The sequence below is a fragment of the Coturnix japonica genome, chromosome 3 (genome assembly GCF_054131305.1).
Source record: "Coturnix japonica strain WE chromosome 3, WE-NBRP24, whole genome shotgun sequence".
Classification (NCBI taxonomy): domain Eukaryota; kingdom Metazoa; phylum Chordata; class Aves; order Galliformes; family Phasianidae; genus Coturnix; species Coturnix japonica.
Genome location: NC_140665.1, coordinates 26,558,083 through 26,580,170, shown reverse-complemented (window position 1 = coordinate 26,580,170; position 22,088 = coordinate 26,558,083). Strand labels below are relative to the sequence as shown.

Here is a 22,088-nt window from a genome sequence, read left to right as displayed (position 1 = left end):
TGTGCTCATCAACAGGATTATAAAAAGGCAGCCACTCAATTACAGCAAGTCAGTGACATCATTCATCTTCTCTGCAGTCCAGCAGGTAAAATTCTTCCCCAAAAAGCACTCCAACTATAGGGCTTTTAGCTCTTATGAAATTGTGGCATCTTACAGTTCGGAATGCAAACATCAAAATACACCTGATCTATTGTGCAGGTTTTCAATAAGCAAAAATCTGTCAGAAGACACCCAGTTTATCTCCTTGATTGCAGGAGGTGCCCAATTCATGCCTGCAACACTGGAATGTAAAATATCTAGTAATCATCACTGTATCTGAGAGCATTCCCACCTCCAGACTGTGACAAAATTGCTCCAAGTGACTTCCCCTTCTCCCAACAGAGATCTTATCACAAAAGAGCAATCTTATCTTCTGGGTTCACAGTGGGTAACCAGATTTCTTTGCAGTTCTAAGTTCAGTTAACCTCTGCTTTAATGTTGGTATGATCACAGTTATACTTCAATGTGTAGCACTTTTTTAGCCGCGACTCTCTAAGATCATGATGTCTGGTAAGTGTTAAGCCATTCTGAGACAACTCCCCCACCCCACTCAGTTTTGGTCACAGAAACACCTGGCCATTGATAACTGGATTACAATAGGGCATGCAGTGTCATAGCATCCACGTGTTTTCTATAGTATGTAAATCATTTTCCTTGTCCTAAAACTAATAGTTACTAAGAAAGACTCTCCCTTACCCAATAGGGCTGCATTGCAAAGGGGAAGATGACATTTTGTAGCTATAAAAAGAGCCTTTCCCTCCATCTAGTTAGATAAAGGTAACCTGACCCAGGCTTACCTCTGACTATACTTCAATCACTAAAGAGGCATGACAATGGAGACCAGGTGCCTCTGCTGCCTATTCAGTTGTATTTTGATGAATCTCAAGCACAACATGTACTGCTCTGCTGCAGTAATCATTCATACATTGTGACTTGAAATGCACATCTCAGTAGGGATACCAGCTTTAGCAGCCCTCTGCCCAGTTTCCTCGCTTTTTCTCATTTGCTCTCTTCTGACTTTCATTCACATTATCCTGACACATTTGCTCACACAGCTGTGCATGAGTAAATGACTCAGATTAAAAATGGTAGAACCAAACATTTTTATTTTACCTATGGGACTACTCATGGTTCAGTCCAACAAGCACAACTTAGTGTATTCTGGTAAGTGTGTAGAAGAGGAATATAAAATAAACAATAAATGTGAGGCTGAGGGAACCCACTTGGAAAGGTATGCTCAGTCTGCTCCCATAGCTTGCACCCTGCCCCCTGTCTATCTTGCTGCCTTAAACTGTGTTGTCAAAAGCCAAACAGGAAGACAAAGAGGAGACATAAGTAGTAATTTCTGTGTTATTAAGCTGCCAGTTGTGTATACACAGAGCCTACATGCCATGCATACACTAGGGAGAGAAGAACAAGGAGAAGAATAGGGTCAGCAGGGAGTGACCATGGTATGGTCAGCCTTCCCTCCACCCTTCAGAGCACCCTGCTCTAGCACTGCTGCTTCCTCAAGCCTGTGCCCCTTTGACACCACTTCCATCATCCTCTTCTGCAGAACCACTTAACCGGCCATATTGGCAAGCACTATTAAGAACTCTCTACCACCAAATTTGCTCTTTACCTTTCAATTATGTGTTCTGTTAGTCAAACAACAAACATAGGCGAGGAGGATAAAGAGGTCCCAGTATAGCAACACATGCACACCAAAATGATCACTGCAAGTGATACTGAATGATGAAGTGCTGCATGTTCAAATATGCAAAAATACAAACCAGCAAAACACACAGAACACAAACACCCCTAAAACCTATGTTCTTCTTTCAGCTCCAATCACCAAGCACAAACTCCCTTCTGCAAAAGAATGTTTCACACTGCAAATGAAACCAACTCTGCTCTTAGTCACTGAGATACAACCATATGACCTGAAACTAATATTCAAATAAAATAAATTAAAAATCCACAACCAAGTAGCATGAGACTCACTAACTGAAGCGTTAGTATAGTTTTTATATTTTTGGAAAGAAAAAGATAAGAAATGTTCATATAAAAGAAGAATCAAGAAGTATTTTTCAGTCTGCAGTTTGCAAGACTTCAGTGGTTGTCCAGAGAACTGAAAGAAAAAAGAAAAACCCACAAGCATTTTTACTTTTACGAGAAATAAAGTAGAGTAAGTATTGCTAGTGTTCAAGACATAGTCTAGCATCTAATTTCTATCTAGAATAAGATTTTCCTGCAGATTATTATCCCTGAGGAAATTTCAGAAGCCTCACAGTAGGCAACTACAGCATATTAAATCTTTTTCTTTTATATAGAGTTTGAAGGGATGATAATAAAGTCCAACAATACATATATGTGAATACATATTATGTATTTCTTCCAGAATTCAATCTTAAAGGCTGCCATGGTGGCAACTACCTACAGCAGAGATGCTTCTTGACATTCATAAATGCTGCTACCTGAGCATCAGTGACAGCATCCTTCCTTCAAGTTAATTCTTTTCCCCAGACACGAAAAACACATTGAGAATTGGTTCTGTTGCAATATAAAACATTGTAAAAAGGTAGCTGCTTAAATGGGCATCAACCAATGGGGTCCAGAATGCTAGCTGGAGAAGTCTTCCCACGACTGCCAGCTCATACAAACGAAGCCAACACCAGGTAGAGGTACTAGGAGCAGGTCAGACTCTTCCCCTGCACAGTGGCAGAGCCATTGGAGCTTGAGAGACTTTATTGTCAGCTTACATTTACATTAGTGTTTATATTGCTTTAATGAACACTTCCTATACCAGTGCCAGTATTTCACAGCTTCCCTTCCACACCCTTCACTGCAAGAGGTAGCATTTTCTTGTGGGTTCTATCTCCTGCAAAGACTTCCTTATATGGAGGAAGGGTTGGTCACAGCCTGGCTTAGACTCCCTCCAGATGGCCTCTCCATCATTGCCCAGAAAACTGGACAAGTTCTCTGGGTCACTCTGACATGTAATTTCCCACACAGAGACTTTCACATCATTTCAAATACCAATACAGAGAAATCACTTGAAAACAACAGAGCAATGAAAAAACAAAACACAATAACACATGGTGAAGCAAAAAGGGTGGACTGAAGTGAGCTGCCATCTGCTTTCCAGCTGACAGCAGCTTAGTACACAATGCTTTAATCATAGAATCATTAGAGTTGGAGGGGACTCTTAAAGGTCACCTGATCATCTCTCCTGCACCAAACCGGGACAAGTAAAGCTACATCTGGGTGCAGCTCCTGCTGGCCACACTATTTCTTATACAGGCCAGGATGCTGTTGGCCTTCTTGGCCACCTGGGTAAGTTCTCCTGTGCTACTGGAAGGGGTGGAGCCTGACTACCACTGGGGAAGGATCTCTTTTGGAGACTGCTCCTTGTGGAGACTTTTAGGGTAAGCTCCATCCATTCTTCATTAACATAACTTGTTTAGCCTAACTCTTCTGTATATTTCTTAATTATAACAACAGTATATTCATTGATTACACAGTATCTCAACAAAAGAGAACTTCTCTCTCATTATCTGCCAGCCAAATGTTGGTCATCAGCTAGGCTTAACGTTATCTTATCCCTCCAGGTGCTTTGAGGCAAATCTAGCACACAGGTCCTACACCTGCTGTGAGGATAATCACATGGTTACATTAAAATAAGTTTCTATCAGGAGGGAAAAGAAAAAAAAAAAAGTAACATTTGCAGTTAAACCAAGGATAAATTGTACAAAAATGAAGCTAGCCTGAACCTTCACCCATTAATTTTATTTAAACCCTTCAAAGACGCAAGGAAGCATTATGAATAGTTGGTTTTAGTACATGAGTGGAATGGGGTCGTGTAAGGTTGAATGATATGAAGATGGCAACAAAGATGATAGCAAATATTCAAAAGGTTATTTGTAAAATTCAAAAGGTTATTTGTAAAGGAAAACTCACCAATATGGATCCCTTCGCTGGAAAAGCTGGGGCAATCTCCACCAGGGAGCAATCTCTGAGAGATGCTGCCTTAGTGGTCGTCAGCCCTTAAATGAGGTCTACAGGAGGTGGAGTCAAGCTCCACCCCTCTCAGGAGCACAGCTAAATTACTGTTACCTGTGCTCCCACAGCTGACCCAACACTTGCCTCAGCTCATTAATCAGAGGTTCAGGCTGTGATTACCAATTTCCCATACAGGCTGCTAACCCTCCAGCCTCCCACTGCCACAGTGGAACTGCCAGAGCACAAAGAAACTGCATGCATAGCTCTTTTCTCTGGCCTCTAGCCATCTCCTAGTGAGAAAGGGGCAAGAATAGGCTACCCTTTACACCAGTGTCCCATCTCAAAGCTTTTGCCTCGCTACTGAAACTTCAAAACAGCCTCTAATCTAGAGTTCACATAGTTTAACAAAATGAGATAGGAAACCAGAAGCAGAGATTAACAAAGGATTATCAAACCTTCAGTACTGAAGAACAGCTTTTGTCTTTACTAGATCATCTAATTTTATTTCCCTGAGTAAAATAAAAGTGATCCTACATACCAGCATATGGTGAAGCATAACAGCAGTTTGTGCTAAAACTAAAAGCGTAAAGTATGTATACTCTTTATGCTTGAGTGTAGGAAAGACTTCACACATCATATTTTTCAGTATTGCATAAGATTCTTCAGTTACATATCAACACAGTAGCATGCTCTATTTCTGCCATATTCTATGATACTAAAGATCTCACAAAATATAAAGCATTTTGAGAACACTTTTTTTGTGGGATAGACTCAGACATTTGAATGCAATCAAACATAACAGAAGCCTGACTGAAAATTCCATCAGCTACTACAAGAAATAGTTCAGCAACAAATAAACCTGAACATCTTCACCCTTTATATTGGAAGACCACTGGAAATCCTGAGTGCTTGTACAGACTGTATAACCAATACTAGGGAAAAACACACCTCAATCTCAGAGGTTTTACAAAGGAACAGTGAGTTCCTCCGACTCCTTCCAATGCTCCATCGTGTTCCACAACAAAGAAAAAAATTTGATCAACCTCTTTGCTTACTATGCACACATGCAAATCATAGAATCACCAAGGTTGGAAAAGACCCCCAGTATTATCCAGTCCGACCATTCACTCATCACCAATATTTCCCCACTAAGCCATGCCCCTTCACACATTGAAATGCCCTTACCTCTCAACTCCCCACCTCTTAAAGTCACCCTTTATATCATCACTACATATATTTATACTTATATATAAAAGAAAAAAGAAACCTGCTTTCTACAGTACCTGTGTTTCTCCAGCAGCAACCCTTCAAATCAGTCTCCACAGTAAAATGAAGTTTCAGCTTCAAACCTAGCAGCAAAACCTACTTAAATCCTGTAATGGCCTCTACAGCCCTCAGCAGCCCCAGCTGCTGGTGATGGCTTTGACACAGCTGCTGCTCATGATGGCTCTGCTGGCTCAACACCCCAGAGCTGCACCTGTGCAGGGAGCAAGGCCAGTGAGCCTCTCCAGACTTATTTGGAGACCAAAAAAACTCTCAAACCCAAGTGCTGTAGGTAGTATGTAAAGCTTCTGATAAAACTTTCCAAATAGGAACAAGAAGTTAGAGTCACTCCTTTCATGCAGAATTGAGTTCAGGAGTGAAATCCTTGTGGGTCCCTACTAATTCAGGATGTTCTATGAATGGCTATCAATAATTAAAACCATTACTGGAGTGGCAACCATCTCTAGGCAGGGAAAAATCTTTATGGATGGTAAAGGTTGAACAGACAAATCACTGTAAAAGAAGGAACTCAACTCTTCCTTAGGGTGTGTGTGGGTTATAAATTGGAGATCACAGTGTGTCCAGGTGATGCAGTAGGTGAGGGTAAAAGGCTCAGCCAGGGGAAAGGAAATACAACCTCTTTTTTGTGTGCTTATTTGTTTGTCTTTTTCTAAGAGCTCTTCACAAGACAGCTCACCTCTCCTATTGTGCTATTTATCTCATTAGAAGATCAAACCTACTCTTTGCTCTGCCAACATCTGATTCCCTTGCAATACTTTAATTCCTTGTAAACACTTTCGGTGTCCCTCAACTCCCTGTTTGAAGCTCCCATTCTGTGCAATGCACATCAAGTGCAGCAGTGTGCTTACAGCTCTAACTGTAGCTATTGATTTTAAATTTACCTTTTCAGACACACCTCCTCAATTCCTTCCTTTGCTTTTCTCATCTATCTGTTCATTATTTTAGATTATAAATGGACTTTAGGGCAAGGACTGCCATGTTGATTAAAAACAAAAGTTCCCCACAGAGTAGGATCGTGATCTGTTTAGATATATGGCTAACAGCAGAGAAAACATGAATATTTCAAGTGGACAATGTTATTGCTCATCAGTCACATCTGTGCTACAATAGGGTGTATGAATTAAATTCAGCAGAGTTGTAAAGAGTATTCATCAGATACAGGGTAAGCATTGAATGGTCATTATGGTAATTTAGTTTTCATCAGCGTGGCATCTTGTGGATGTAAAACATCCTGGAAAGTTCATGCTCAGAGTACAGAGGAAGCCAGGAGAGACAAAACACTTGACACAGAAAATTAACCTGAGAAGTTTCTAGGGCGGATCACTTTGTGGGCACTGCACAGACAGAACGGAGGTGCCTGGAGCTGGCCTAAGGAAGGGCTGCTAGATTGCAGTTCTGCTGCTGCCTCTTCACAGCTAGCATGCTACTTCAGGAACAGAAGTACATGTGGCACTGTCAGACACTGGATGGCATTTACACAGATTACTGAGTAAAACTGAATCACTGCAAAGCAGTCAAACTGATGCTCACTTTGCCACTCCTAATTATCATTGCATAAAAGACAAAAGAAAGAGATGACAAAACATGTTTTCGAAAACATATCACCATAGCAGATGTCAGCCCTTCTTTTCCATTGTACTTATGGCTATTGTACACTCAACAATGAAATCATCTGTCACTTCATCTATCCTTAGGAAAGAGAATTGTATGTATTCATACTGACATGTCAAGCAACAAGTAAATTTGTTGGATATCAACAATATTAAAACTTACAATAAGAGGAAAAACTGTACGCGTCTGAAAACTTGTTATATATATAAAAATACTTTTTATAGCTTTCTATTTCCAATTGGACACAAGAAAGCACAGGAGGGGGAAAAAAATAGGAGGATGTAACTGTGGAGAAGACACATGATTAAATCCTGGCTGATGCCTCCAAATAACACAGACCAAACAAATACCATTAAAGGCCTCTCTTCTGCAAGCAACATAACTCACAGGTCTCCAGAAAGAACATCACTGCTCTACTTCTCCCAACAGTACTCTGAATGCTGGTCCTAACTGGTGATGTGCACCTGGGAAGCCAGTGTGCACTGGTTCCCACCCTGCCCCTGCTCTACAGGGGGCGTGGCAGTGCTGGGCAAGACAACAGGATGCCCTGGTTCTGGAGGTCAGAGAGAGCAGCTGCTGGGCTCTCACCAACTGTGCAAACTGGCAGAGGGAACAGCATGAACAACCCAGCACTGTCAGAAAGAGAGCCACTGGTCTGCAAAATAAACAATAGGAGACCAGTCTTCTCATCCCTTCCTGAGCCAGGACTAAGAGATTGAGCAGTCTCAAGAAGAGAAAAAGAGAAGTGGCAGAATTCTGACCTTACTGCAGAAGTTGTGGGGGAAGGCAGACGGAAAGGTCCTCTAATGAGCTCTGTTTGTTCCCTGAAGTATTTACAGTGCATTTATAGGACTTGGAAAGAGTTTCAGGTGTCAGAGTCATATGCTGGAAGAATCATCTGTGTTGATTCACTCCTGTTAAACTGCTAATAGGAGTCTTAATCTGGTCCACTCTTCATCCGCTCTTTATTTTAATGTGACATACAGTACCCTAAGAACAAGCTCCCAATAATGTGGTTTTTCATTGTAATTGTGGGGACAATACAGATTTCTTACTTTAGGGATAAGTTTGCAAGGCCAATTCATCTGTCTTTTTACACTGTGAATCTCAAACACATTTCTCATTGCCAGAGAACTGCAGAGGACTGATCAGTAGTCACAACAGCTACTGACAAAGCCACAAGCATTTAGAGTAATTTTTTTTTCCTGTTTACATAGATTACTTTAAAAAAGATTTCAAAGAGTCAATTAGTGCTTGTTCATTGGGCATCTGTGATAGAAGATGACTAAGTGAATCAGTAGCTCCTTTCACTTATAATCACTCGCTGTGAGTGCTGGATAGCAGTTGCACAAAAGTGTATGGCTACTTTTATTGCACATGAAAACTAGCATTCAAAGCCAACTGAGGGACAAATGGGACTGCTCAGAACACCCATTAGCTTCCTGATCAAATCTCTCTTTGATATCCAAAGAGGTACATTCCAGCAGCACATGCTATCGACTGCAATACCATGAAAACTGGCTGGTTCACATGCAGGATTGCAATTTTGGTAAATCTGTTTCCTTTAAAATACTTTTTGCAGTGAGGAGAGAAAGGGTTGCAGAGAAGAAAAGGAGACTGAGGTAGTAAAACAAGGCAGAATGCCAACGTTTTCTTTCAGTCAGTGCTTGTACCTATTAAAACATTTTGCCAAATCAAAGAGAAGAATCACTTCACTGTTTCTGGGGTCTGATGCAACCCTTTACACTCACTGTGAGGCTGCACTTAGCTGGTATCATTTTGCAGGCTGGGAAAGCTGTGATTTACAGTCTGGGGGATATGAATTCAGCAATTGGTTCACAAGTTTTTGGAACTTTCAAAGCACAGCACTGGACATTTGTTCATTCAGGATGCATTTTGGCAGATGGTGGTAGCTAAGGAAATTCATCCAGCCTTCTACCTCTATTAACTGTTGGCTGGAGGGTAACTAGCGCTCTGTGTTTATGTATAGTTGGTAGTATTAACATTGTTCTGGGCTCCTGTAATGAAACGATTTCTTTGCTTCTCCTGCTGTGAATGACAGTGAATGAATTGTATTATTGTAGCCAAAGTCACAGCAGGCACTGGGTCAATGGGTAAAACTGTCCAGTGTAAGAGGGAATATCAGCTAACAGCTCAATCTTCAGCTGTTGCTGTGAACTGGAGGGAAAAAAATAGAAAGATGGGGGAAGAGACAAAATTAGTCTGAAAGAAAAAGAAATTAATAATATCAGTGAGAAAATAGCCATAAATGGACCAAACCCAAAGCAGCTTGTGCACCAGACAGTTTGAGGGAATGCTTCTAATAGCAACTTTCGAATTTCCACATTGAGGAGAATGCACATAGCTTAATAGGTTTGCAGGAATATTTGAGGTGCTGAACTTCATGCTGAGAATACGCTCCACTCCAGTGAACTTAAGAGTTTTCTTTCCTCTCAAGACCTGAAGCTGCCATGCACCTCACAGGCCAGGCTCTTAATTCTCTTGCCTTAAAAGAATGGCTCCAACCTTCCATCATCTTGCTAGACAAGGCTGTAGCTGAGCTGTGAGCTGGTGGCTTGAAATGGGCTGGAAAATCCCCATTCCAAATCAATGGAAATCATAGAAACAAAAAGTTTCAGCAAAGCAGCTGGTAGTCCAACAGGTATTTGGTAAAATACTAACCACGCTGAGTTCTTTGAAAATTGCATGTACTAACTGGTAACCTACTGAGTCTGCCTAGAGGCTTTCAGGTCACCGAAGAATGCCTGTTTGTAAAAAACAAAATCAAACTAAACCAAAAACGACATAAACATCCCCCTAAAATGGCATGATTTTGTCAGCCCTATTATTTGCTACTTTCCATATACTGGTAAGCATGGAAAGAATGTATGCCTGTGTTCACACAGTAGCTGCCATCACTTTGTATTCTGGCTGAAGCATGAAGGCTATGTGGAGAATGGCAGTATGCCATACTCAGCTGGGTGATGTTTCTGATGTCTGAGTGGGAAGAGTGGCTGCTGTTCAGCCCTGGAGGTGATGTAAGCTTCTTGTCTGAGGACAAGGTATTCTTGACAGGGATCACTGGCAATTCTTCCTTCACATCTGCTCAGTGACAGGTGTTTGTATTTTATCTTAGTTCTCTATCAAATATGTCCCCTGAAAACTACGGGCTTTCTTGTTGAGTATTTTTTTATAAAATCCAAACTTCAAGAACTTAATTTTATGTCTCATTTGAATCATTACACTTGAACTATTACCATTTCAGTAACTGCATCCTTAAAATCAGAACACCAGCACCAGACCAGCAAGGGTTCCAATGCAGTCCAACACCCCACTGATAGACCTGCTTAGTTTCCTTCAGCACAGGATTGCCCTTTATCCACTTCTCATCTTTGCAGTGGTGTCCCCTCAATCTATTTAAATAAGAAGGGGTAAGGTTACCTCCCACTACTCCAGACTTTCCACTCTCTACCTGCCATTCCACAACCTCACTGCTTGCTTTTAGTAGTTCTGCATGCAGACAACCCTTTGAGGAACTAATTCAGCCTCCTAAAATGAAAGAATATTGACATGGACAGTTAGCAGTTTTCTATCATGTTTGCAAGCTGGATCGTCTCAAAAGAGGTCAGGCAATTGCCAGAGCCAGTGCAAAGCAAAAAGTGCAAACAGGAAACTCCAAGAGGCAGGAAGGGAGACTGCCTTCTTCATGCACTAGAGCGTGCTTAATCATCTCCACATATTGTGAGAGTGGATGCTGACCTACAGCATTTCCCATAAGAACACTTCAGGGAACAGATAAACACAGAGGAGGAATGGAGTATAGCACCTAGTACACTTGAATCCTAGCTCAGAGTGTCCACAAAGTTGGGATCATGTGTCTGAGAACAGAAGATGAGCAGGATCACCCCTTTCAGCCTCCATGAGCTGACAAGCTGGCTTAGCAATCGCAACATGGTACACTTAAGACCTTCCAGAAGCAAAGAAAAAATGAAATAAATCATTTTGAAAAGTAGCACTTTTGTCAGGTTGGTCTACTGGTAACATTATAATAGCTTTCTTTTCTGAAAAATGAGCAAATAAAAAAGTAGAATATCGATAAATTCAAATGTCTTCTGACTGCATACAATTTTTGCTCTAAAATAATTTTCTAGACTGGAGTTGCGTAGTTATTTGATGATTCTCATATTTGTTTTGTTGAATTGTTTTGTGTGTCCATGTGACATAGTCCCACAATGGCAGTGAGATAACAGCTGTTGACTGACATTGGAATTCTTTACCTTGTGCTGCTGACTTTTTGTTGATGTTTCCATTATGACAAAACATACATGATATATTTTTCATGAGCATGAAGACCTTTGGGATTTTATTTAGATGCTTCTCAAGTGTAAGTCAACACTGCCATTTAAAATGGGGCACAAATGAGCTGGGTTAGCTTTAAAGTAGCTAGCTCTTTACTCCTGGTGACGTAATCAGCAGCCACCTCAGTTCTTTGCTGATTGTGACCTCCCCTCCCACAGGTGACAGATAACTATTTGAACAAGAGACTGCACAGCTGAGGTACTGGTATCCATGCTAGTTATGTTAAAAGCAGCTTGGGCGTATCTCGGAGCAAACCTTCAAGGCAAAGACATCCACTTTGCATTCCTTTTGTTCACTTCTACATATAGCTTCTATCCAAGATCCGTTTCTTACTCCGACCACCTTTCAGACCTTTCCTCACCACAGTGAAATCCCCTCCCATTCCAAGGAGATTTTTCCTTTTGGACTGTTGCTGCATTTTCTATCTTTCCCGTTCTCACCAACTTTTTCCTCATTTCTTCTGCTGTCCTTAAAATAACCTCCCTGTCCTTCCACTTAGTTCTTTGAATGCCTCCCATGACTTCCCGTTTCATGTCAGAGCAAGCTGAAATTGCGTGTCCACTTACTCCTGGCCCTGCACAGCTGCCGTCTGGGAATGCCTGATAGCATGTTAACGAGGTGCTCATGCATCACAGCCATGTGTGGTTTACATATTTCCACTGGCAGCTCCGAAGGGGTGTATGTTTTCCCAGATGTTTGGCAGGAGATGGCCTCAGCAGTTTCCTCACACTCAGAAGTGCATCTCAAGGTCTTGCATTCTTCCACTTCCAGATTCTTTTACTGAGGAAACCATGTTCACTACTAAGTATTATTTTACCTTAGTAACGTATGGTTTCCAGCAGAATTCCTGGAATCTGATGTTTACAGGCAGGGTCAGAGGTTATAGAAATACTTTCAATTTGCATAAGAGTAATACACCAGCAGTTTTTTGCCCACGCGTAATGTCTAATTTGTGTGACAACTGCTTTTTTATTGGTGTTGATAACCTCACTGGCTCTGAAATCAGCTTGTGTGGGTGGTTCAAATCATTTCTAGACAGTTCAGTAAATGAAAATTAATACTCCCTGCTCCTCTTCATAATCCAGACTTTTCTCCCAGTGAGAGCAAGAATACTAACAAGAACAGAAACATCAGTACAGCTTTCATATTTGAACTCTCCCAGCTGGAGATCTCTGTCAGTATATCAACCAAATACATGGTGGCAGCATTATTATCCACTGCAAAATGTTCCTGCAGCGTGTTATATTTATTCCTGAGCAAGCAATTGGAAAAGAAAAAAAGGATTATGTTACTAAGATGAGCATCTTGACAGTTCACAGCTGGGTATTGGCCCTCAGAAAAGTAACGGTTTCTCAGGCATTCAGCAGGACTGTATGAGGAGGGCGTTGTCTGCAAGCGGACTCCTTATGGAGGCTAATGCTACTTATGTACTTCTTCAGCTTATCAGAATAGCGGTGTTCTGCAGCTTTACATTTCTTCTCTCACTGAAGTCAAGATGTGTCCAGCTGCTGCATGGTCATACAGGACTGCTGATGTGTAAGGGGAGGTCAGGTGATAGCAATCTCATATCTAGAGTAGCGCTAGATCACTATGAGGGACCTGCTGCAATGTAGACTTTGGATCAGAACTTTATGGCCTGTACTTGGGAGACTGACTGAAAACTGATGATATTAACACACTCAGAGACGTTTTACCTAGAGATACACATCATAGAGTCTATTTCAAAGGTTTATGGCGGCAGTTGCTAAAAAAATTGGTCCAAAATTTGGGACTGGAAAAGTGCTAAAAAGATCTGCTCTAGAACACATATTTTTCAGCCAGGATTTCTGCAGTCTGGGAGGACTGATCTCAGGGTTACCAAGGGACTCGGTTAAGCATCTAGGATGGGGTGTTTGAGGGATGGGCACACATCCCTGTACTTTGGGAAAGCAGCATGATAAACTGTAAGAAGACCTCATAGCAATGGAATTTGAGATCTAAGAGGTTCAGCTTTAGTCCTATACTACATTAAGTGTGCAGATGCAATGCACTAGCATGTGAGGAGAGAGCACATGGTTTAATCAAAGAACAAATGTATCCACATTATCCCAGCAGGTAAAGTTTAAAGGTCTTCAGTTCACTTCTGAAACAGGACAGTGTTCATCCCCACCCTAACACAAACATTTACCTAAGTGACATTTGCATAATCTCTGTGGCCCTCATCTGTCCACCTTAATCAACCACACTGTTATTAGAAAAAATACGCCTCAATGTGCCTGATGTCTTCACATACTTCTCCTTGCTCGTAAACCAAAAATAAACACAAACTGTTCTTTTTTTTTTTTAATGTATCACAGCCTTTGAGTGAATAGCTTTCTTAGAACACAAAAGTTCTCAAACTTTGCCTGGGTGTGACCATATTTCACTTACAAGCTTAGCTCACAGATGCATCTTCTCTCATTTTTATAACAAAAGCCACCTCCCTAATGCACCAAGCACTGTACCCAATTACAAACAGCTTTTCACTGTTTGGTTTAGAAACCAGAAAGAGGATCTTAAGGGTCTCCAAGCAGCCACAAAGTCTTTCCACAGGAGGCCACCTGCAGGTATTCTGTGAAGCACAGTCTGGAAACACCTTATGCTCAGAAACACCAGTACAGTAAGAAGAGGCACTGACAAGATCCACCCATGTTCTTTTTCTTAACACTAACGCTGACTATATTCACACAACAATGGTCAAAGCACCACTGTGGCACCTTGGCTCAGTTTGCTGATTTGCAAGATGAACATAAAATATCTTTTCCTTTGTACAAAAGGAAACTTTCGCTCTCTATGCCAGTCCTGTCAATGAAAATGGGAGGTTATTTACATATATGCTCTTTTTTAATTTTTTTCTATGTGAAAGGTCACAAGTAACAAGCACGGTTCTGACTAATTTTAGACAAGCTTCTTCATGTTGATATACCAGTCTTTCTCTACCACTGTAACCATCTGATAGTTATATTTGAGTAGGGAGGTATTTATTGTCACTCAAGGAACATCTGGCCAGTTCCCAAAAGGTCAAGTGAACAGTTACATAAGGTGATCAAACTAACACAAATTAGCTCATGTGTGCCAAAGGCAGGACTCCCGTTCCTTCCTTCCCACTCACTGCACCAGTCGTCAGTGCTTGATCATAACTCCTCCCTGGTCATAGATCTGGGGCCAATGGGGGCTTTGCTGAGCCAACCAAATTTGCACAAAATTGTACCATTTAGACTTGCTCAGCTTAGAGAAATGAGAATCTACTTTGGCACAGAAGAACATCAGCTTGGAGCTGACTCTTTATTGCGGTTACTAGCAGTGATAGTCATGCTGCTTCCTGTAGTACACCAGTCACTAAATCAAACTGGTGGTATTGGATAGTGATGATAATTGTATGCAATGCTCACATCAGTTCTCAGACCGATGCCCAAATCAGCAATAGAAACATCCGTGTACAAACCTGGAATTCTTTAATGCATTTCCAAATTCTGGAGGTAGTCTTGTGTAACAATTTCACAATATTTACACTGGTAGCTTGTGTTCCACCTCAGGTTGCTGTTCTTATCTCTTGCTTCCACAGCAATGATGAGGTAAAGGAAAGATGGAGTGGAAATTATTTTATTATACATAGAGATACTTGAGCAGGCTTGGTGCCATGACCCTGGGCAGCCTGTTCTGTGCCCACCGCTCTGTCCCTCACCCCCATCTGGCCCTCCCCTGACACAACTCCATGCTGTTCTCTCTGGCCCTGTTGCTGTCACAGAGAGCAGAGTACCATAAGAGGTGGTACTTCAAGAGTAGCTGGCACTGGTGAACTCCAGTGCCTTCAAAAGCAGTTTCCCAAGGGACCTTGCCAACTAGTTCCCTGAGCAGCCTAAAGCCTGACTTGTTTACATCCAGGGCTGAAGTTTTAGTGGCCACTGCCAACCTATTTCCTATCACCACAGATTGTGAACTTCACTGCTTCACAGTCACTATGGCTAAAAAGGCCACTAATCACCACTTTGTTTAAAGACAACAAATCTAGGTGGGTATATTTTCTAGCTGGCTCCTTTAATACTTGCACCAAGGTGCAGCACCAGAGGTGTTTTAGGAATATCCTGAACTTGTTTATACTAGCTGTCTTTCCAAATCTTGCAGTCTAACAGCAAGCACAAAAACTCATATGCATCATTTGTGTTCTGGAAACATCTAAGACATTAGCTACAGCAGTAAGAGAAAACATCATATGGACGGATACATTTGGAGACCAATGATGCCTGTTGTTTGCAGGATGATTTTTAAGCTCTTCAGATGGTTTAATTTTGCTAAACATACTCAGAAAATCAAGATCTTACATAGTTTTTTAAGTGGCAAAGTCTAGACAACAAAACTTATGCCAATGTTGTCCATACATAGAATTCAGAATATGCGTATAATGACAAAAACTCATTGTGAAGAAAATAAGTGAAGGATTACACAAAAACTGCAGTGAATAAAAGAAAGCATGCTTCCAATTCAGAAATATATATTTTTAAGGCTATCTAGTCAACCTTTGAGAGGTTAACTGGACTCAGTGCCAGACCACGCTGATAGCTGGCTTTCTGAAGCAAATGTTAAGAATTTTAGACCACGAAAACTGAAAGAATTTAGGGTTAAAATCAAAACACAATGAAATATTGAAATATTTCAGATAATGTCACAATGACAGATAATGTTAAAAAAGCATTTAATAAAGTCTCTAATTAATTAAATCCCTAATTAAATAAATTAGACTTATGCATGCTATTAATCCTTCTATTCAGTGAAATGAAAGACTAAAGTAGTCTCACGTGTTTGCATGCAAAGTGCCTCTTTGAGTTTCAACAATACAGCTAAGCAAAATTTTGGGATCAGAGTGCTAGGACTCAGCAACCATTGCTCAGTTGGTAAGCACATAAAAGTCTGTAAACTCACCTTTCAGTTTTGGGGGCAAATATTATATTGCCTGAGGTAAATGGTTTGTTCACCGTTACCTGTGTTTCTCTTGGAGCCTTTAGTTCTTCATAGATGAATCTGTTAGTAAATCCTTCCTTTGCCAAATGTCCACTCCTAAAAGACAAGCTCATAATACTTTGTACAATACTTAACAGGAATAATACTCGTCCTTCATCTTTGTTTCTTCCTCATGAGGAAATACATATGAAGACTTTGGGAAAAAAAATAAGATTTAACATCATTGTATTTATTAGGTTTTGAAACAATACACATTCACATCCTTTTGAATACAGTACATTTGGCACAGTAATAATGTTTACAATGAAATAACACTAATGAATGGCAAGAGATTCAAATTACATCCATAAGAAAAAAAAACAACCCAAACTGTACAAATAAATCCTCACAATAAAAAAGCCTACCCCTCCCCCCCTGAAAACTGAATATTTTATATTTAGCCAGAACTATTCTGCACATAATTTAAGAAGAGGTAATTTTTAATCCTTTTTTGGAAAGAGTTACTTTTCACCTTTTTATGGAGAAAAACATGTTTCACTTTTTTTTAATAAGGTTTATTTGGAGGGAAAACACGAAACAGTGGATTCTTTATAATCATTATTGATAATCTTTTTGGCATTTTGCACTCATTTTACAAAGAAGGAACAGGGAAGATTTTACAGAACAGGCAGAAATGTAAATGTCCATTTTTAAGATTTATCTTTAAAAAATGTTGTAGGTAACAGACAAACCTCCTGATGTAAACCCAATGCAGAGGATCTAACTAATTATACTGAAGAAATATCTGCCCATGCAAAAGTTTTTATCTCCTTGACTTTTCTCTAGCATCCTACCAAATAATGCAGGTGTTGAGGCCTCTTGAAATACAAACATTTGCTGATTATCTCTGTTAGAAATGGGAATATAGCTTACTTTACAAAAGCTTTAAGGGATGCTTTTCTTCCTTCAAAATAAATTCTCATAGTTTTATGTAAAGGCCTCGTGTTGTACAAACAGTAGTGCACTATTCAATAACTTGCCTTCCTAGCCAGTCTACACACCTATGGAAAGGAACACTTCAGCATTGTGATCAGTTCTTGCCTGGATGTCAAATGCTAACTGTGATGAGAAATAAACAGAGCCAGTAGTGAGACATGAATTGATGGGCAGTTCTACAATATATTTCTAAAAGAGAAAGAAATTTAAACATTGAGATGATGAAATCATTAAGATGTTTCTGCGCTGGTACTCAGCTCCAGAAGCTAGTCTTTTCCCAGTACAAAAGATCACTGAAGATAAATTAAATTAAACTAAAGGCTTGATCCATTATTACACCTGTAGGCTAGACAACACATTAATTGATATATCATAATATTTAATATTTCGAAATCATCATAAGAATATATATAATAATTACACCTGAGTTTTAAAAACAAAACAAAATGGAACTGAATGTTGTCATCAGTAACAGGCTATGAGCAGCCAGACTTAAAACTGACACAAACTAACTCATCTGCTTGAGACCAAGATTATCTCTTAAAGCCAACGGTTCATACTTTGTCCACCACAATTTGTAACATTCCTTCTCTTTCCTAGCTCTATCATATCATAATAGAGTTGAAGAGAACTATACAGGAGATTTAGTATAGCTTAATATATGTCTACATCTTTTTATAACAAAAACCTCATCTCTCTGACAGTAACTTGAACCAATACACATACAAGAGTATTGCACATGGACATTATTATAATTATTCTTTCATAGACTAACATTTTAATAGTATGCCTGAACATGCAGCAGTTGATACCTCTATATTCAATGAATTCCACAGGCCTTGCAGCAAACACTATATACAAAATCTCACCTGTACAAAAGGCAAAAAAGCTTTTTAGTGCCACTTTGCCAATCACAAGTATATATATTTTTGTGCAGCTGGAAATCCATGTGCAACAATTAAAATGGATTCCAATGACCGCTCACTCAGTCCAGTAAAATATATAATAAAATGACCTCAGCGATACATGTACACACACACACACACAAAAACAAAAAAACAAAAACAAACAAACAAAAAAACAAAAAAAAACCAAACCAAGAAACCAAAACAAACCACAGGGTACTCCTGGAAATATAAGTACATAACACTGTTAGCGTATCTACAGGAGGTAACTTCACATTAGTAATATTGTCCACATGAGTTACCATTTCAATTAATACACAAAAAAAAATCAATTTACAGCTTTCGATAATGTCAGTTTGTAATGTTTGATCTTCAGTTTTTCAACACACTTCCACAGAATGCATGTGTAGCCTTATTTTGTGACTTCTAAAAGCAGTTTTCTTTTTAAGATTTCAAACATAAAAAACAACAAACACAGTAGTATTATGGTTTTGTAAAAGTGTGCAAAAGTAACACACTGCTGAGAAAATAAATATAAATAAGAAATTATTTATCAACTTAGCTACAATGGAAAATGCAGACTTACAGTGCTTATAATTAACTTTTAATATAAAATTAATTATAAACATTTGCAGGCTTGCCATCACATTAACGGTTTGTTTCAATGGATATTCAGATTAGTAACATGGATCCAATTGCCTAAAAAACTGTAAAATGCCTATATATAGCTGTGTTAAAGCACTATAGGCTTTTCATTCTTTAGCCCTTCAATATCTATCCATATAGGATCTTTCTTAGAATATAATTTCAGTTATCTTCATTACTCTTCTTATTCCTAAATGTTTTCATATATGTTATGAGGAAATTCATCGAAAGTCTTAAGTGATTTACTTCTTCCTCTGGACTGCTTTATGTTTGTACCTCACCTCAGTAAGACATTCATAGTTGAGGACTACACCCCAAAGAATGCAGACTTCTTCACTTACTGAATGAAGGGTAGGTAATATAAGACTTGTTCCACATTTAAGCAAAGATCTCACAGCAACCACTAGAGCCGAAGAAACAGTTCTCACCTCCTTAGCTTAAATTCATGCAATTACATGACATGATCTGTTAAATTGCTTTTAATAGCATGGCTCCATTTTCCATGAAAAGATTAAATTTTGTCCTGTGGGGAGATCTTAGGAATAAAAGAAAAGTTGCAAATATATGGCAGTGTGTTACATCTACAATTTCTGATACAAAATTGTTTTGCATTGCTTGTGAGACAGAAATTAAGAGTGCTTTCATGTCAGAAGATTAAAGAAAAAAAAAACCACAACAATAAATATATACTTAAACGGGGGATATGGGCTCAGGGTAAAAGAAGTAGTTCTTGATCTACCGAGTCTCAGTAATCTGACGATCTCTTCAGAATCACTTCTTGCAGCATCATTCATCTGTCAGCCTAAGGATGTCTATGGCAGTAGCTCCTCTCCAAAATAAGAGAACCCTTTAAATTCTTCTTGATTGATTTGTTTTATAATTGTCTCATCCACTAGAGTTAATACCGGCTCTTCTCGTGTAAAGTCTTGATCAAAGTTATTTACATCCCTTTTGGTTTTCTGAGAAGAAAAATACAAACAAGGTGAATGGTAAAATAGCACAGCAAAATAAAATATCCTCTCCCTGCTTCCCCAACCCCAAGAAGCTGAATTTTATGGAATGGCTGAAATAAAAGAGGAGCTACTTCACACAAATAATAACAGATGTATGAGAGAAGCTACAAGAGCAAGTACTATAAATGAGTTCAGGAGAGGCCAGAGAAGCAGTACTATCAATGAGTTGCCAGAGACTTGCTGGCCTCTGACAGGCGAAGGAATAGCAATATGATGATAAAGCAGGAAGCTGAGATCAGGACTAATTTAGAAAGGGTCTTGGCATAGTTGACGGCTGTTTCCTCATAGATTTGAACACAATGGTATCTCATCTGAGAGGCAGAGAGTGAATTTGATTTCCTCACAATATACCCAACTCTACTTTAACCATTCCTTTGTATCTGGATATATTTGGCTTTAACATTAGATGACAGTAGATCACAGTCCAAAATTTTGATCATTGAGAACTCCTAATGCAGACTAATGTAATCCAGAGCAACATGGCAAAGCACAAAAGTCTAGCTACAAAGAAATCCATCTCAGAGCTCTCCCTTGTTTCAGTGGCACCAGGATTTCTCCATGAGACACTAAAGAACCTTGGTCTTTCAGTAAATTTGGCCCAATGGGTTGCAATTGGACATGCTCTGAGTGGGATAAAATGTGTTAACTAGAGAGTGAATTGAAAAGGCTGGCTCATTTTCCTTAGGGTGCTCACAAAAGTGACTATCTGTAACCACTTACTTGTAAAGAACATCAGGCCATGGGGGAAAATGTTCCTTAAAGTCATTGTCCTGAGACCCGTACCATTCATATTTTCCATGTTAGCAGCATATTTCAGGCATGTACAGGTTCAGGGAATTGGAACAAATATTTTCCTTTCCCCTTTTTTATCTATCTTTTCTTTTTGTTTCATGAAGTCTGACACTTGATGGAGGCACAACGGCACTGTAAAAACCTGTTTTGCATCCATTCTCCACATCTAAGATAAAGATGATACCAGAAATAGAATAGCTATTTGATGCGCAAAGTTAAATGATAAACTCATGAAGTGGTATATCATAGTGTATAATATGATTGATACACTGATGAATTCCAAATGGGTTAGAAGCCTTCTTTCAATGCAGATAAATTTTCCTATAAATTAGATATATCATAGTATTTTCTTCATTAGATCTGCTGAGACTTATAGTAAGCATCAACAGTGTAGCTTGTAAGGAGTTTATAATTATAGAGACTCTGTAAACCAAGTACTTTCTAAGTTCAGGCAATCAAAAATATGCATTCTCTATCTACAGCGTTCCACTAAAAGGAAAAGAATATAGACTTTAAAAACATTTATATAAACATATGGCTATTTTGTCTACATTTGTAATATTTACTTTGTACAGACATCTGCATATGAAGTGTATGTGACCCACTCCAAACCGTGTAAAGAGTAAAGGACACAGCTTAGGTTTCTTTTCTTTTTTTTTTTTTCCTCTATTTTTTTTTTTAAACCACTAGCTATTTGGGGCGAATAAACCCTGCAGTAGCTGAAAACAAATTCATGATATATGAATTATGTTCAGTTTTTCATACTGAACATATTTGGCAAAATCATATTTTCTTTCTGGAATTAAAAGATTAAAATGAAAATTTCCCAGATCCTAACCAAAGCAATAATTCATAATAGCTACTTTTTCCAGAGCACTGTTGCTGAGATTTATTAATATGTTAAGTGAAAATCAGTGCAGATGAGTACCTGCAAAAATCTAAATCCCGCTGATTACAAATAATTGCACTTCCAAAAGAACTTTGAAATGCAAACACTTCTGAAACAACAAAGAAAGGTATTTACTTAGATTAAAAAGCCTAGCATTACTTACAGACTGCCTTCAATGAGATATCCAAAGAAGGAGAAAAATATTTTACTTTTTTATGAGCAATTTCCTATCTTTTTGGCAGCAAAAACACAAAAAACATTCAATTTATTAACAGGACAGGTATGGAGCGATCTGAGGTTGCAAGGATATACTAGCAGGCCTCTAATTAACCAACTGCTCTAGTAAGATGAAATAAACCACAGAGTACAAAAGTGAAAGGATTAAGCTATAGAAGTCAAGAAGTAGAGGTCATAACAAGGCACTTTTCAAAGGAAATATATATTTGAGAAGTCTTTCTTAGCAACTGAGGCAGTTTCTTCCTGAAGCTATGGCTATTTTGCAAGGCTCCATCCCCTAAAATGAAACAGGTCTGGCTACATTTCTTCCAGCATTGCTATCTTGATGTACTTGCATTGTGAATACTCTATAGATTGACAGCATAGTCAAAAAATAGTTGT

The 22,088-nt window shown here is 39.2% G+C and overlaps 1 protein-coding gene across 2 annotated transcripts in view; it reads right to left on the bottom strand.

The window, feature by feature from the left end:
- Positions 1 to 16,459: 16,459 nt before the first annotated feature.
- Positions 16,460 to 22,088, bottom strand: part of PRKCE (protein kinase C epsilon) — a 254,111-nt gene continuing 248,482 nt past the window's right edge. For both annotated transcript variants that reach the window (XM_015857526.3, XM_015857525.3), the window contains one exon: positions 16,460 to 19,735. Coding sequence is in view for 1 of the 2 variants with exons in the window: in XM_015857525.3 (XP_015713011.1) it covers positions 19,589 to 19,735 (147 nt within the window). In the remaining variant the exon portion in view is untranslated. The remainder of the gene's footprint in view (positions 19,736 to 22,088) is intronic.